Consider the following 19,812-nt stretch of genomic DNA (forward strand, 5'->3'; position numbering starts at 1 on the left):
GATCCAACAAGAAAGCTTGGATGACTAAAGCTACTTTAGAGGATTGGATCAAAACTCACTTTTGCACAGAAGTGAAAAAATATTTGCGAGACAATAACTTAAGCAACAAGGCTTTGCTAATTTTGGGTAATGCACCAAGGCATCCTACTAATTTATCCGAACTATCTGAATATGTCATGATTAAGTACCTTCCGAAAAATACAACAGCTCTGATCCAACCAATGGATCAGGGTGCAATAGCCACTTTTAAGGCATATTACCTACGCCGAACTTTCCGACAACTTATAAGGGAAACCGATGGTAAATCTTCAATTAAAACATTTTGGAAAAACTATAATATCAAGGATGCTGTTGACAGCATCAGTGAATGATGGAAGGAAAAAAAATTAACAACAATGAACCATGTTTGGAAAAAAATATGGCCAGAATGTGTAAAAAGTACTGATGCAGAAGTTAATTGCCTTCCTGAAATTAGGCAAAACATTTTGGATCTAGCACATGATCTCGGCTTTGAAGGTTTGAACGAACGTGATGTGCTTGATCTACTTGAAGCTGATAGGGAACCCCTTTCATATAAGGAACTCATTCAGTTGCAAGCAGAACTGGCATTTGATGAAGAGACAGAGCCTGTTGTATTCAAACAGCTAACATCAAAAAAATTGTCAAAAGCTTTTTCCTATTTCGAACAAGGAATAAACATCTTCCTTGAAAACGATCCTGACGTCGAACGTAGCGCTAAAGTTTCTCGAGGAATTAAATCAGCCATTAGCTGTTATTAATCACTGAAGAACGAAAGAGACAAAAAGGCAAGACAAACGTTGGACAATTTTTTTAAGCCAGGCCCATCCTTACCAGCAAAAAATGAGAACGACAGTGATCTGCCATTTCTTCATCGTCTTCAGATTAAAGCCATTTTAAAACAAAATATTTATGTATTCATACACATATTTTATGTAACATGAAGTTGTTTCATTTTTGTTTACGGATTATTGTTGGTTTTTGGAATCTGTTATTATTTTATGTACAAATGTATGTACTTGTTATGTATGTATTTTTGATTTAAATGAAATAAAAAGATAAAATGCATTTTAAATGATAAACCATGTTACATATTTAACAAATTTGGAACCGATCCCATTGAATTTGTATGAATTTGTATTAGAATAATTGATTCGTTATACGGCTTTTCGCTTTGCGGCCAAGTTTCGTGGAACGTATCTAGGCCGTAAAGCGAGGTATGGGTGTACTAATATGTAACGATCTAAACATTTACTTTTAGTGTTTAATTAATAAATGTATTCATTATACAAAATACTGGAATTGTTTATTGTTGATATCTGATCGGTAATGCTTTGAAATAATATTTCTATATTAAGCGACAGCTCCCGTTTATTAAATAATTATTGTTTCTGTATCTGGGTGTTCAGCTGTGTTTATTCAAATGGAACTTCGTCTCCATTTATACCCAGTAAATATCCAATCGAAAACAGCTGCTTCAAAGTGAGTATCGCTAATTTAAAATTAAAGAAGCTTTATCGATCACGAAATGTGCTACAAAAAAAAAAGACAATTTGCGACGAACACGCGATGATATTGATTTTTAAATTAAAAATAAATTGAAGTAATCTAGTAGTATATTATTTATCGCATCCTTGCATCACCCAGATCTCCATTGTTCCCTTTCATTCCGGCACTCGTGATTTTCAATGGTATCACTTCCATATAAAGCCGACAGGTTTAGTTATTATTCGCGTTTGCGTTTAATATGGTAGCATTTTACGACATCCACTCTTATCCACGAATCGCTAGAGTACTCGGCTTACGTTTGCTTTCGACCTGCCATCAAAGCTCGATGGTAGGTTATAAACTTAAATTACCATAAATGGACCTCTGACGGATATTTTCAATCATAAACTTTTGATTGACTCGGGAGCTATTAACTCAAATGCATCTGTACGAGTACAATTTTTATGAAAATTAAACAAACCTTCAAACAGTGCATTACGTTGATTGGAGCGAAACTAATAACATTCTAAGCGTTCTAATTAAAATAATTAATTAAATTGATTCTCGAATATTTACGATGTGAATAGAAGACTTGTTGACAATTTATAATTGATTGGTTTGGATTGTATGATATAAATTGCTTTCAGTATCGTGTTTTCTTTTGTGCATTCATACATTTTTACAAAACGATTTAATTCATTCGAACCACTAAAATATTATATAGTTATTATTTTTCGTAATAATGAAAACACGTAAAAAAAACTGTATAAATTCAGAAAACATATATAATCATCATAAGTAAAGAGCCAATCTGCATGTCGTGACAGTGTACAGATAGATTATTCACATACATACATTGTTTAAGCAAAAAAAAGAATAGTGTCAACCTTAATTAATGATTTTCAAATGTGATGATTTGCAAAATTAATAAATTAATTTCACGTAGGAAACACGAATATGTAACTGAGGTAATGATTTATGTACAGTGTTATTTAACACACAAATACGAGATAGAATTACTAGTTAAAAATCAATATCCGCTATTATTAGAAAAACATCACAAAAAACATTAATTATGTATTTTTGATTATAATATAATTATATACGATTCTAATTTCAGATATATAAAAAATATATCAATTATAATACACTATTTAAAAATAATAAAGATAAAACATTACGGTTAAGATTTTCGCGGAAAAATCCATATTATCCAAATAGTGATCCAAATTCATTATTGAATGGAATATTATTTCCGAATGGAGCTTAGAGAAAATTATGAATGCTATTTTTATTGGAGATTGGAAATTTAATTGAAACAAATATGAGGATTTTTATACTTCAAAAATAGAAAAATGTGTTAATATCATATATTTCGATTTCGACAAAATACAAGGAAAACTAATAACTCGAGCTCAATAATATATTTAGTTTTTATCAAAATTAAAAGAATAGAAATTAAAAATAGAATTTAAAAAATGCGATTAGAATTAAGTAACATGGATGTTAATATGATATGAAACAATATTCGTAAGAACATTGTGAAAAGTAAAATAAAAAGTCATTGTAAGCATAGAACAGATTATCGATTTAATCTAAAACTATGGTTTAATAATGAAGTTGAAAATGCTTAAGAGAGAAGAGATTAATCATATAAAATATTTCAAATAATAATACCAACAATGTGGCTATTTTAATGCTTTAACTGCAATAAATATGACAGTCAAAGCATTAAGAATAGCTAAAAAATTCAATAGATAAAATAAAAATTTACCTGAATAAGATGTAAAAATAGACAGGAATAATAAAACGAGTACGGCTAAGGGAATATTGTACGGAGGTGTGACTTTACATAATAATATTGCTAGGAAAATCTGAAAAAATATTAATGTAGCGAATTTCCTCAATGGAATAAAGAAATTCGCGCTAAAAATTCGCGAAAAAATGATAATATTCTAGTTTTCAATATTCTGTTTATGTTTATGTTATATTTTATATGTATGTTTTGCTTATATAATATTTCTATATTGTACAGACAATTTCCTATATTAGCTAAATAAATTAATAAAATAAAAATAAATAGCATACAAGACATATTAAATTGTTACATGCAGATTTTGTAGGACTAAGAAACAATTCAACGTAGTATTTTTCTATAAAGCACTGTAAGAATAAAAATGGATAAGGACTGATATGAAATGGCAAAGCACTTCAATATAATACAAATCAAAAGCCACAGACTTAAGATGGAAATACACATAAATCAAAACAAATATTCTTGTAGTAAACAACGACACAAAGCTTTCATAAAAAAAGAATTGAGATTGAGAAAAGGTTAAATGTACATAGGTGCTTTAAATTATGTTATAGAATAGTGTGTCAAAGAAAATAGAAAACGAATTGCAACGACAAACGCACTGACGATTAATCCGACATATATGGAGAAACTAATCAATTCTAAAACAAACCAAACTTTATGTTGTGAAATAATATTGTCTATGGTGCTGTTCGTGGCGAAAGCATTGACGATGAAAAAAATGAATAAAAATAACCTCCCTTTATGATACGGTTGTGATGAAAACTTGACATCACAACCGTGTCGAAACCGTGAAAAACTTTACAACACAACCGTGTTTTACGTCGAAAACTTTAAACAACATGCATAAAAAGGCTTCTTGCATATTTTGTGCATGTTGGTACCCCTGTGCATACCACCGCATGTCGTCATTGTTATTTAAGAAATAATCTTGTAACCGTTTGCCAATCCTTTTTTTCATCCAAAGCTGATAAAGAAGGTTTTCGGATCTACTTTAAATAAATAAATCATGATTAAGCTTTTCTATAAAAATATATAAAAAGCGTGGGTTTATCAATTAAAATGAATAGTCACACGTTTCTGAATGCTTCCGAAAAGCTCTCATCTTTTGCTAGGCGCCAGAGATATTGCCAGTATTGAGCCTCGTCGATCAGTTGATCTTGAGTCGTCAATAGGAGCAGAGAGAACAGTTTACTTTTTTGCCCTGGTGGTAAAGTTACCTTGAACCATTTGTTCATCAAGCCGACATTGCAGGCTTCATACCAGGGACTGATCTTTGCCAACCGCCCCTATTAAAGACTATTAAAGACAAATTATTCGAGTTGCTTTTACGGAGCGATGCCCTCCTTAGAAGGTTAGCTAAAATGCACTCCACCAATGAATGTCTCTAGATGACGCGTCACATGTATTTCGGAATAGTATTAACCAAAGTTATTATCAGTTTACTCTTTCCTTGAGACAGGATCAACCGATTTATTTAGTCTACACTACACCATCGGAGACTACTAAGACATCTACCGGGAACTTCTACCAAGCCTATACCAATTCTTTGAACGCGAATTTAAATGAAAACTAATGTATCTTCTTAAAATAGCAAATGTATCTTATGAAAAACATAAAAATTCTATAAAAATAATAAAAACAGAAAAAGTGCGAAATAACCACAAGTTTACATTTTATATTTTTATGAATAATACGTCCTTAAAATTCCTTTTTACATTAAATTTTAAGCATAGCAAATTTTAAAGCAGCTTTTTTAGTACAGAAGGAAGAAAATTAACTTAGAACTGACACGCAAATATAAAATGTAATACAAACATAACAATATTATGACTAAGATCTGTTATATTATGCTACGTCACGAGGATACTAGCGTAAATTACAGTGTGGCCAACCGAGTAAATAATATCTTACTGCTAGTCTTCTGCTAGTCTCTTAACCTTACATTCAAAATGTTATTTATATTTAGATAAAACTTTTTGGTTAATTCTGATTAATTTATAGATCAACTTAATGACGCTACAAATCAAATGTTGTTTGTAAAAATGTAATTATTACATGTTTAGCTTCTCACTTAAAACGAATGCACAATGGCATGTGTAAAAGTACTCTAATTAAATTTGTGTTAACTAAATATAACCGAAAGGTTATCTCATCGTGTCACGAACTATGTATAGCACACACACACACGCCCATGTTAAATCTGAATTTTGATTACGTTAAACATTTTTGCACATTGGCTCGTTATCGCGCGCTTCGCAAAAACAGGTTTATATCTTCAAAGTTATCGGTATAATGGAACCTTTTCGCTCTAATAACACCGTCAGAGAATTTCGATACAGCCGTGATTAAATAATTAATCGAGGCATGTGAAATATGACGGCTACGAATGGCACGCGAATTCCCGAAAGTAGGATCAAGACTTATAAATTAAATTTTATGTGTGATTTAATAATATCTAAAATTAAATAACAACTTTTATGATATTAAGAATTCTTAAGTCCGCTCAACTTGATACTGAGTTCTCTATTCCACTCATGTGGGGGCCGTTTTATGAACTCTAACAACACTAATGTGTCGGCGGCTAAAGTAACACACTTTGGTGTACTACGACGGGAGCACAACGACCGTGACGTCTCATCCGTCGATCTCATTCATAGCAGAAAATCAAAAATATGTTACTTATAAATTGAATAAATACTACTAAAGTGGACATTTCATTCACCTAACTTAACATCATTTTATAAGCTTAACGCAGTATTAGTTTCCCAAAAAAGCAAAATTTGCTGCTTATTATTCGTAGATCGTTCACGTTTTACGTTTCAAATCAATGTATATATAACTTAATTCCGCTTTTTTGTAGGTGGTTTACTACCCAGAAGTTTATTAATGTTATATAATTAAAACTTTACAGTTCCATCGCAAAAACTTGATAAAACGTCCGACCTTTCCAAGCGCTTAAACGAGACCAAAATGTGGTATTAAACGCCGTTCGAAATTTGTATGTTTTGTACAAAGTTTCCAGACTACTTACATATAACAATGACTGTCAATTTTAAATATAAGGTTTAATACTTTGGTAACAAATCTCTATATATTAAAAATTTATCGGGCTAAATTTAGTAGAACAGAAAAAAAATATGCTAAGGTAAATAATACGGAACACATGTATAGTACCATCACAATAGATCAGCAATATATGACTAATACCTGAATTGGATTCGATTTTCATAAATAACCCTAGTAGTTTTCAATTTGAGATCGGAAACAGGGAGCATATTATATTTAAAATTCCTTCAGTCATTACAAGTTAGGTTTACCTAGATTTTTGTAATGAATAACCAAAACTAAATGTAACTAGATCCTGCAGAGTTATTTTAAGCTATAATAATATTAAATAATTAATAAGATTACGGTCTAGTGTATCACTATTTACTTATAGGTGATTGTGTTAACCTCGTTGTAACTCATTGGACTAACGCTTGTCATGTTACAGCGGTAGATTTACAAAATAATTGTACATTAGATTTTTCCGATTTTAATGAGTAGCGTTGAAAATATAAGATAAAATTGATTTTACATTTTCCTGATATACGTTGTTTTTTTCTGTTGTTATAACTTAGTGCCTTTTTACAAATAACGAATTTGAGTCATCTCTTTCATTTCTGATAAGCTCGTATCTATCACGTGTTTGCATTGTTCTTCGTAGATAGCAATAGCAGCATTCATTGCTGACTAACTGTCTCAAAGAGCAAAAGTTCGCATATTACACTAAGGCAAAGTTTACACGCGAACTTGTCCAACCGCAAACTCAACGTATCAGATTAAAATATGGAAGCTAATGTATTTTCTTGATCAGTAGTAAGAATTATACACCTTACATAAATAAGGTCACTTGCAAAAACAAACAAGTTTAGTTAAGAATTATCAACTTTTGTTGATAAAGATAATCAAAAAAATATAAGAACTGGGATTCAAATTATCATACTTTGCCAAGATAATATATATTAGATATTTAATGTACTAAATGATAAAATTATACTGTTAAGAATGCACATGCAGTTCAATTTATAGCAACAATGATTAAAGCAGTAATTTTCCTAATAAAAATCTGTGCGCTTTAATTTCATTGAGAATCGGTGTTTTTATTGGCCTAATAAAAAAAGAATTTAGATAGGCACATTTGCGCGAAAGTCCTTTAATAATTTCGAAGCAATTGCGCTAAAACCGATGGACCTCACTTTAATAAATAAACAAAACTGCTAAACTGCATCCATGAATTTCATATTAAATAGAATAGTATAGATTTTAAATCAATCGTTACGCTGTTACACACGCCGAATAACCTGATAACAAAGAGTCTTGTTTCGCTTTAGAAGAACTGACATGAACATTGATATTCAGTCGCTCTTTTTAGTATTTCTCCATGGTATATATGCCAGAACACTTTCGTTCTAAATGACACAGATCTACCACTTCTAACTGAGCCTAATTTTCACCAGGCGGAGTAACACCAAAATAATAGAAACGAACTCTGATTTAGCTAACTATTGTGATTAAAAAATAATATATTTTAGACTGTAACCTTATGCATTTGCAGAGCCAAATTTGGTCAATCGGATTATTAATGAAATTTGATGCTCTCAAATGTTTGCATACCGCTTTGTTCAGCTGCAATTTAACTCTTGTTAGCATTAATACTATAACTAGAAATCGATTGGATGCCAGACATGATAATCCACCTAGCATTGTCTAAGATCTCTCTCAAATAACTAACTAGCCATACTGAAAATAATTTTGCATTACCACAGTTTTTATTTTATAAATTCAGATTATATTCACATATTACTGTTCAAGTGCCTATTTTTTTAATACAATACCTAAAAATAAAAACGTATTGAAAGTATTAGGCCAGAATCGTGATTTCCCAATGAAGATGTAACAGAAAAAAAATCAACATAAAGTAAGCAAGAGTATATAGTATTAAAAAAAGGTATATTAGATTCAGGAGCAACGCGTAGTTGTAATAATAAGTAAATAAATAATTAATCGAGACATGTGAGTTATGATACGCACAATGGCACGCGCATTCCTAAAAGTAATTACGAAACTTGCCAGATTCGCGTTTAAATGGAAATATTTTAAATTAGTCTTGGTCGGGGTAGTTACCCCGGGGCAACTACCGAGATACGAAATCCATAAAATCCATTAAAATCGGGACTTTGGTCCCATTAGCGCCTACGCGACCGCGGAACAAACAATTTCCTCTGTAAGACTCTCGCCTTGGCGGTCAACCTGCCGCAGACAATTGCTGTTAATTAAAAGTTTTATCATTTTTTGCAATTTCTTATCTTACATTCAATACAAAGTTGGCAAATTGCCCCGTTACGTGGAGCATTCCTCTTGTAAAGTTCGCCCGTTAAATATCATGTTACTTTATGTTCGACGGCGGAATAGCTTGGAATAATTATTCATACAATAATTAATATAAATCAGGTGCAAATTACCGCGGAACAAAAGGCACGTATGAAATATATGATAATAAATACTATAATCACATATAGTGAAAATTCATAAAAATGCGGTTAAAGTATAATTTAACACTTCTATTTTGATTTTATAAACAGTGAATTGATATTACTTTTAATTAAATTTGTGTTGCACAATTTTTTAATATCAACATCAAAAACTGACTTAGTCGAATTTATTGCTAAAAAAAACATGTTTTAAATTAATAATGTATATTTATAAATGTATTTTACTTATTTTTTAATTTTAATGTTACTTTAAATCCAGATGTGTCATTAAAAACGAGTGTCATTAAAAGCAAATAAATATAGCAATCAAATATCAACCATTTTGCTTGTTTCAATGGCAACACTAATTATCTGAGTTTTTTCTCAAATTAACACTAGACCAGTTAAGCTTTCATATATCATCAACATAAACCAGTAGTATAAGTCGGTGACTGATACCTGAAAGACCTGCGTTCGAATTACATATGGCCACAAGTGTTTTTTAACGTATCTGAGAGTAAGTGGGGTCAGAATTAGTGATTATTAGATAAGTATGATTCCGATCGATCAACAATATTAGTTTTTGTTAAATGTTTTCAATACAGCAAATAAATATCATTTGACATGACATCAATTGATTGTAAGCTGTAATATTTGTATATAATTATTAAAATAGATTTGCAGACTGATTTTAGTCTGGTGGTTTTAAGATAACGTATGACATGTTGCAATGGAATATTTACAAAAAATAAATTCTTTGACAATTACACAAGCCTGTTGAGAGGGGGGGGAAGAGGGGACAAATTCCAGGGGCCCAACTCTAAATAAAAGCATAGCAAGAATATATTTACAAAAAAAAATCGACTTCAAATAATGAACCTGAACTAAACTATAGTTGTGTGATATGTATATACTGATGTATTTCAAGTATAAGTTCTTTCAGCCTTTTTATACATATAATACAATAAATAAATGAGCAGATCATTGCTTTCAAAAGCACCCACTTTCTAGGTAGTACTTTCATAATAAACATTATTATTCAAAGGACAGATTGTAATTTTTGCCGCGGCTCCGTTTGTGTTAAAATTTGTTTGCAAATTATTGTTGACTTTATTGCTTTTTAAACGTTTAAAAAATATTAGACATGAGATAAAATTAGTAACAGTATTCGATCTAAAAATTCAGATCGAATACCTGAGGAAGAAGCAAAGAAGTAACGAAAAGTCAACAACAACACTAGCTACATTATATAAATTTAATGTATTTATAGATACTATTATCCATAATATGACAACTAGAATAAATGCAGCAAAATAAATAAATAATACACTTAGTTTTATGTGTTTATTCCTAAAAAAAATCTAGAGAAATCAGTCTCTGAATCTATCCCAAAAATATTTTTACAATATGTTATTTTAGTAAAATCATATCGAAATATATTTTCACCTGTATAAATATACATATATATTTTTACCAATAAAAATATAAAGCTCTCAAAAAAATGATAAATTAAATTACAATAACAACTATTTTTTAAACTTATCCCAAAGTTAATAACTTGTACTTATCCTTAAGTTCAATTCATAAAATCAAATTATCTCTATTTTTATTTTTTATGAAAGTCACAGTTTGCATAGAAATTTGATAATCTGGGTCTTACTTTGTAGACCCTTTTGTGGTGAAATTTCACCAACTAGCTTTAATAACGTCTTTTAGTGGTTTCTAAGAGATTTGCTATGCAACACCAGATCCTTCTGGGCATTATCATTGCTTTTTCAATTCCTGGTATGAACTTATTAAATTATTTTATAAATGTTAATTTGCTCATTTTTTCACTTTTATTAAGCTACAATTATTTTGGGCATTTATAAGATTGTTATATTGTAAAATTTATTAAAAGTAATTGGTTTTATATCAGAATATGGGTTAAAACCTGCATTGTGTTTATTAAAATAATACGATATCCTGAATTTAAGCTACACGTGTGTTTTAGTAACTTGAATTAATAATGTAAAGTATTTTCATGTTTGTATTTTGCACATGCTCATATCAATTTCGAATAAATGGTTCTAGGAATTAGGGGATAATTTAAGTAAATATCGTGAATCATAGACAGTCTTTCGTTATTTATTAATAACGTTAATACAGCAGTTAAAAATTCCAATTATCTAAAATTATTAAGAAGCATTTAATCTATGTAATCTATTTAACTCGTTTTGATTAGAAAAACTTTCACTAAAGATCTCGGAATCAACGGAATTTTAAGAGCAATTGGAGGTTCTCTCTACACCTAAACGACGTCTGCGAAAAGTCTTTATTATAAGGAACGCATTTCACTTTGACGATTCCTGAATCGGGATCTTTAATTTGGAATCTCTGAATAACTAAATATTCTTTCTCAATCTAAAAAATCAGAAAAGATTGTTAAGAATATATTTTTTTTAATGCCCGTTAGATCTAGGATGTCCGCACTAACCGACTCGTCTATGATTGTCGCCTTAATACTTTTTTATTTATATTTTTCATGTATTGTAATAATACAGTGAATTCTGTTTTGTGGCTTATTGTGGTAAACTGTTAACTGCTAACAATGGTCCGAAAGTAAGTAACGCTAATGTTTCCAATAATAATTCTCGACGTCATACATCTATATGTTGATAAGCTTATAATTGGTTTAATTTAGAAAAACACATATCGCATGAACGTCTTCAATTATAGTTAACTGATAGTCAATTAACGTATTTATTTTTAACGACTGAAACAAATATCAGCAATATTTTATTATTATTTCATAATAAACAGTTATTTTCAAAGCTTTTATTATCACAAGTTGTTAAAAAAAATGACAAATAGCTATAGATGTAATCGTAAAACATGTTATAATAAAACATTTTTAACGATTACATCTATTGCTTTTTGTCAATTTTTTTTTCAACTTGTCATACAATATTAATGACCCAATTAAGAGTAATATCACTTCGTCATATTTTATATCTCGTAACCAATCGATCGTCACCCTTTGACGAGTACGGTCACTGCGGTTACACTTCACGCGAAAATGTGTATGTTTACCTTTACACCGACATCGATTTGTGTTGCTTAATTAATTAAATCGATAACGGAAGCCGCAGGTTTGCATCGGCGGTCTTTGCGCGGAAGCCTTCGGCCGGAAGCAGGTGTGAAGTACCTGCGGCGCGCGAGCTTCCGCGTAAATTTCCGAAGCGAAAATTCGAATAGAAAATTCCATTAACATTTAAAAAGGCGTATCTAATTGACACGCGTGTTTCCCAAGAATTTGGCGCTCCACAGAATTCGTCGGATTCGGGCGACGCGACGCCGGAAATGGTGCCACATCGTTAAAATAATTCGATCAAACGTTCGAGGAAAAGTTAAAGTTTCTCATGTTAAATTACTCACTAAATTAAATTAATTAGATACTATATTTTATACATTGTACAACATAGATTGATTATAAAGAAAAGTTTAAAAAATCCCACCTTTTTTATTTGTTGCAGTTGCAGGATAAACTGTGATTTTATAATCTTTTCAAAATATTTTTTTAATAAAATATATTCTACGCCTTTCTAATAAATATATTAATAGGAGCACAGGTATTTTTTAAACAGGTTATATATATAAAATTACTATTATTTCATAACGAAGAAAATTATTCATAGGTCATAAGTTCGAACCTTTTAAGATTCTAAACTTTCATGAAATATCATCTTTTGAGTTTTTTATAATATGTGAACTTTTAAGGATCATACATATAAAGATTTATTTTCGTTACTGTTTACGATAATAGTTTATGTGCTTTCTTATTTTTTTCTGCTGCGTAACGTAAAGCATATTCAAACAGGTAACGATCGGGTCAATGGGGTTTTATAGCTCCTGAGAGACTTGTTACCTAAGAAAGGCACGGCTGATAGTTCGATTTATAACCGCAATATTCTCGTCCAAGGAAATGAATAATGGCCCCACATACCGAATAAATCTGCCGAGGGAAAATACATTTACTGTGTGCGCATGTATACTGATGGTACATTTTTTTCTATAGTACAAAATATTTATATACCACCGCGCGGGGAATAAACCTGCGGCTTTCGTTTTGTGTTTTGAATATTAACTGCGATGCAAAAAAGTGATTATGTTTTGGCGACATGACATTAAATTTTAAAAACAAAAATTTGGGCAGTTTTCTACGTAAAAATATTTTTTTATTTTTCTACGTGTGAGAAAATAAAATATTATAATTTAAAATATTTTAGTTTTAAAAAATCGTTTAATCGCTAGTGGCATATGCCTAGGACTAGAGCATTCGAACCGGGTAGAACCTAAACCGAGTACCCGGGTACCCGCCACGTTTTCCATGGAACCGAAAACCGGGTAATTTTTGACGGATATCCGGTTGATTTCATTTAAATATTTTTTCCATTATTTCAAATTAAATGGAAGAGCGTTCTTACGCGACTAACGTCTTTAAACGACAAAAAAGTGATAGCACTTAACCTAACCTAACCTACCTATGGAATGTAAAAGTATTAATAATAACATAATATATTGATTTTATTGCAATAGCCTATTTTATAATAATTATTAAAATAAAATTAAATATATCACGTCATATTTAATCAAAAATTCAAATATAATAAACAAAAGTATTTTATTTAATAGCTTACAAAAATTACCCGGAACCAAACCGGGTACCCGGTTCTGCATCGAAAAATACCCGTAAAACCGGGTAATGAATTAGATCGGGTATTTGGATGCCCTAGCTAGGACAACTATTAATTACCCAGTGATTTTTTTTATTGAAAGACTTTTGACACAATAATAGTAATGCTTATGAAAATAATTTTTGTGATTTATTATTTAATATATATTTTCTAAGTAAGTTATACTTCGCTAGTTTCTACATAGCAACACTTATCGATAAGAAAGTAATTAAATTTATACATACATTAACTTGTTAATAATGATTAAATATTGTAGGAAATATTTAAAAAAAATAGGATTTATCACCTGTGAATATTTGCAAAATGTTTCCGGAAAAACTAATCTCTTATAGAGATGACATACAATGGCCACCTAAGAGCCTTTTCAATGAGAAGAAAATCACAAACATTAGCTAAAAACGGATCAGTCCTTATTTTAAATATAAAAATAAGTACGTATATGAAAACTACTGTAATTTCAAGACCATATACTATAACAAAAAAATTAATCATGTTATAAATATGTAACCATTCTATTTCTTGATATTTAATTTTTATTATTTGAAATTGACAACTAACACATTAATGTTTTGTCACAAAATTCTAGATATATTTTAAAACAATAAGTGTGATGTAAATATTATATATACAGCTAAATCTTATAATAATAAAACATATACACATACATAAACAATGCCTTAGCTAGAGTTCTATAAGGTTTGATTCTTAGTCTTAATTTATTTATTTGTAAACATCAAGACGTGCATTAAATAAGTGCAAATATCTTTAAAGATATTACAGTTAATTGAAATTATAAATAGACTGAATAATTTTTGCAACTGAAATTCTGATTCTAAAATGATTTTCTTCTCCTAAAACTTGCCTAACACAAATAAATAATAAAGAACTGAGTAAAAAATATTTAGAGATCATTAAGATATTACCCAATTAATTCCGTAAAATATTAAGCAAAATCGCAGCTTTAATGCTTTATATTAGTAACACAAAATGGGTTACATTTACTATATGTTTTTCCCTCTTTCCCAGAAATCTCAGAAATCATTAAAAAAAATGTAAAAAAATTTCGATAAACAAAAAAAATGTCTTCAAAATATTCAATTAAGTATACTGTACAATCAACAAGGTAGAGATAAAATATAATTGTCTATTTCCGAAACATACACTTTACTCTAAAAAATAAAAACAAAATCGTGATCTAAAATGAAAATCTAGCGTTAAATATCTGAGCTTACACCTGGACTTAATAAGTTAAAATTTATTAAACACAAAGGGCTTGCCGCCATTGTGTCCTTTAACCTGATATTTAATAATAAAATATAATCCTAATAAAAAAATAATAATTCACTCATATTAACATATACCTGTCCAGTGTAGAGTAACACCAGTAATACTATTTTTTTCTAAATTCAAAATCATCTTAACTAGAGCAATTAAAATAATTTATAATACACCCTTTAAATATTATCTTTAAAAACCTAATTAAATCCATAAAATTTCGACAATCAAAGAGCATTGGAATTTTTAAACCAGAAATAAAATATGTTGTGTAACTAAACTAATCCACTAACTTACAACAAAACAACTTTTGGGCTTAGAAACTGAATGCACATAGCAGTGGTTCTAGATCTGCATCTTAATCTATAGTTTACTTAAATTTTTTCCCCCAATTAAATTGTAAAATGAATTTTGAAGTGCACATCAAAATAGTGATAATCCAGTAACATGCGTTGTATACAATATATTGGTATGTTTGTAAAATAAATTAACATTAATCATTAAAATAAATACTAGCAAAAATTAATTAGTAATATTTAGTCGGACTTTCTTAGTTTAAGCATATACATTTATATAATAAATAATGTATATTACAGTTCAAGCCGCCATATAGCTTATAATAAATAAAATCATACTTTACGATCAATTAAACTTTTTATTAATTTCCCATCACTCAGGTTGAGTTACCTTTCCCAATTAAAATAACTCGAAATATTTATTTAAATGGTTTTATCCATTCGCAATACTTTTTTTTGGATATAATATTAAAAAAAAAAAGAATAATTTAAATACACTTTTCCAATTGCAAATCCAAGCCTTTGTGTCAGAAAACAATATGAGTTGTGCATTGAACCGAAAACCCTATTCTGGAAATATTGCTTTCGTACATGAATAATATACACAACATGCCCACCTTTTTACTTATTATTTATATATAGTAAAGTGAAAAATTGGCTCACCTGGCGTCGTCGGCAACCAAGCCGGTGCACATCCAGCTAGACCGAGACCAGATCTTTGTCTAGCCAGTAACCTGACCGTCAGTGCATATGTCAGCAACATTACTCCTAATGGAATGTAAAAAGAGATAATGGACCCTATCAGTTTATATAGAGGATCCGGTATTTGACATGTCCCTCCTATAACGACGGATTCGACGTCCTGAAACAGAAAAAAATAAGGCGATTAATTCAATTCGGTTTGTTTGAATTTCTGAATAAAAAAAGATCACATTTACATTTATCATACCATTTGTATTTAGAATATTTTTTAATATTATTTTTGATTTAAAGTACTTAAATTTTAAAATCTTTTTAAATAATAATGCTACACTACTAACAAAAAATAGTCGTTTTAATTTTTTTTATGAAGCGCTCTTCGTCTTATGATTTCACCAGTTTTATTATGAGATAAGGTAGAATCTATGCTATAAAATAATGAAAAACTTGAAAATATTACTATGAATTGAATTGAATTAATCGCGAAATAAAAGTCTATCATTTCTGAAAAATCAATAATGGAATAATAATTATCACAAAGAAAATTGATAAAAACTAAATAATTTTTTTACTGATGAAATACAATAATGGTATTATGTTTCACAAGGTATTATAGTACGTTATTATAAATATGTAATTTTGATATCTCTATAATATATATAGTATATGTTTAAATTATTCCATCTTTTCTACACTCGCGATGCTAAAACAGTATCTTGCGATAAAAAATACAACAATAATTGCACTATAAAAAATAACATATTCCTGCAGGTAATTAAAATTAAGTTACTGTTAACTATGTTTTATTGACGATTATCTAAGATATAATATTGTATTTTTTATAGATTTAAATAAACGTTGATATAAATGGAATCATCATCGAAAAGAGATTGCAATAAGATTATTTTTATTAGATGTATTATATATAAAACCATAATTCTTTATATTGTATCATTGAATTTTATGTTGTTAAAATGTCTTACAATATTTCACAATTTTTTCGGCCGTTCAGTAAAAAATAGACCTTAGAAATCTTCACAAAAGTCCTCAAATTTATAGCCTTTTATATGAGTTCTTGCGCTCAAACCACTCGATAATTTATTAAGCGTTTACAACAGAACAAGGGTACATCTTCCTTTTAGTAACTACTAATTATAAAATTAATAATAAAATATTAGGCTTACACAAGAAAACTTATATTAAAGTTGAAGGTATTCTTATATTATTGCATGTAATCATAATAGCACACAGCAATATTCTATATTAAAATTTCAGACATGAAGTAATAATGCGCAAGTATTATAGTAGAGAGTACATTATTAAAGATTTTTCATAAGGGAAATTAAATTTATGTTTAAATATGTGTAATGTTTTCACAAAAGAATTCTCTCTTTTATTATATATATAGTGGCTTACAAAAAATATAAATCATAAGGTGTTAAAAAACATCCGGTGCTCAAAATCTTATCCAAATTCTTCTTGAATGTATACGCAACAATTTGGATATAAAAAATAAAGTAATCAGAATCTTTATTATACCTATTAGAAAATATGTACGTCTTTAAAACCAAAAAAATTGAAGCCGTTTCAACAACAATAATTTAACTTATTACGCACCCGCCCGCTCCTTTCTTAATTATTTTACCAACATTAAGAAAAAAAATAATGTCGTTTTATTTTTTACCGTGTCTCGTTTTTACACGACGATGTGGAACTTGAACTTTAATTAGATTTGCTGAATTCACAGTTAGACGACGAGAAGCCTCTTTATTTTTGTGAACAATCTTGATGAACTAAACGAGGGGTTATATAAGGAGAAAGCAAAGAAGCCCCCAATTTTTGGATAACCAATTAAGAAAGGGCTCGGGGCATCATTATGCCTGTAGATTTATATAATTTTATAAATATACACGTACACACTTTTTTAATCATCTCTAACGAAACAATGAGTTTTCAATTTTGACATCGCTTCACATTATGCGCATAGATGTACATATGTATTGCGCCCTAGTTGAGGATTTTTATTATTTCGTCTCAAGCCTCTTTTCCCCCAAGTCTCAGCGTGTCGGATAAAAAATGACGATATTTTTCAGACAAGGAAAATCCACATCCCGTACTACTTTAATATGTCTACGTGAGTGCAAAATCTATCCCCAGGCGACGGCTGTGAGATATTCAACTTTACAACGCAAATCGGAAATTATTTAAATGCTTAAATACTTTTACCCTTTGTGAAAGAAAGCTTCAAACGGATCTACATTAAGCGTAAAATTTAATTCCAAAAGTGATTTTAATAATATTATTATATAATATATAATATTATTATATAATATATAGGATTTTAAGATATTATAAATTATATTTTAAGAAAAAAATAGACAATAGAGTGTATATTATTATGTAATTCTCTTAAGCTAAATATATGCAAATCTTTATAATTGGCAAAGAAACTTCAGACTATTTGGAATTACTTCCGATAAGAACTACTATCATTTACTCTCCACTTAAGACACAAAAATTCATTCAAACTCAAGTCAAGTCAAGTTTTTTAAATATCGACGAAGATTAATATATCAGAAAGCAGCTGATTCCCTCTTTACGTCAACTCTGATATAGCTACAATATCTGAAATACAGAGTTCAACTTGTTCTTCGAAAACGACTGAATTACCAGACGCAGACAAAGCTACGAGAACATAACGTATAAACAATGATTACAAAAACAGTACGTTGCTTCGAAAGTTGTTGCACAGTAATAAAAAAATATAAATAAATAACTCTAATAAATAATAACAATGACACAACTAAAAAAATATTTTGTTAGGAACCGCTTATTAAAATGTTATATAAAAATAGTTTAAAAAATTTATCATAACCAAAAAAACAATATTATTATGAAAATATTGCAGCGATTATATAAATTTGAAAGCTGAAAAAAAATATTCAAGATACTCGACCGATATTTTGCTTTAATATTAATTTTCATTTTCAGGATTTTTTCAGGATTTTTATACACATTGTACTATCAATCTTAATTTATAAAAAGTAATGTAGTAATAAATTATACATAAAATTACCTTAGAATACATAAGACTAAGCGGCAAACTCATGGCAGTTGACAGCAACCAAACAAACAAAATTTTTAACGTGACTCTTCTTTTCGTCTTGTTTCTTCCAAACCTCATAGGATATCTTAAAGACAGATACCTGTCCACGCTGATGGTGCAGAGATGCATTATGGATGCTGTGCACAAAAGTACGTCTAAGCATATCCACGCAAGACAAGCGACGGCTGGCAGTGGAAAATATCCTGAAAAGAAAACACAAAGAAAATTAAAGTTACATAAATCTAAAAATAAACGTAATGTATATATGTACTTTTATAAAAATGTAAATTATTTTCCACTCTCATTTTTTCACTCGAAGTTTTGTGAATTGGGCGAAATCGCTTTATGATTTATGTATGTTTTTCCCTAGCGACTATGAAAAATTAAACACTTGTACGCTTAATGTTTTGCTTTCAATGTTGCCGCGGTGCCTAATTGCTATAAACTCGTATTTTACGACAATTTCGTATGTGCTGGGATTAAGGATAAGTGTCGAGGAAATGCGTGTGGATCTCGATTTTGTCGAGGGTCATAAATTCACTCCCTACATCATTCAACATCATAAGGTTTTCGCATTAAATTAATGCTCATTTTATGCGTATGTATGTTGTAAATACATACATATATGTACATATGTATTACATATTATCATAATATTTATATATATGTACATAAAAAATTTAGTACAAAAATAACTCAAACAGTAGTTATCTACATAAAGCATAGAGATAAGGACCAACAAAGTAAACATTTATTAGACGTTGCGTCATAAAATTAGTTATTAAAATGAGATTAATATTAGCAATTTATATATCAACGCCCAATGACTTCAATATTATTACGAATAACTCTATCGTATAGT

At 29.4% G+C, this 19,812-nt stretch overlaps 1 protein-coding gene across 3 annotated transcripts in view; it reads right to left on the reverse strand.

Moving 5' to 3' along the window:
• Positions 1 to 19,812, reverse strand: part of 5-HT2B (5-hydroxytryptamine receptor 2B) — a 122,329-nt gene that overhangs the window by 38,922 nt on the left and 63,595 nt on the right. For all 3 annotated transcript variants that reach the window (XM_088181947.1, XM_088181143.1, XM_088205426.1), the window contains 2 exons: positions 18,921 to 19,153; positions 15,809 to 16,007 (listed from right to left, as the gene is read on the reverse strand). In XM_088181947.1, the coding sequence (XP_088038073.1) occupies positions 15,809 to 16,007; positions 18,921 to 19,079 (358 nt within the window). In that variant the 5' untranslated portion in view covers positions 19,080 to 19,153. The remainder of the gene's footprint in view (positions 1 to 15,808; positions 16,008 to 18,920; positions 19,154 to 19,812) is intronic.

This window comes from Plectrocnemia conspersa, unplaced genomic scaffold (assembly GCF_051122295.1).
Source record: "Plectrocnemia conspersa isolate PC_06_02 unplaced genomic scaffold, ASM5112229v1 ptg000001l, whole genome shotgun sequence".
NCBI lineage: Eukaryota > Metazoa > Arthropoda > Insecta > Trichoptera > Polycentropodidae > Plectrocnemia > Plectrocnemia conspersa.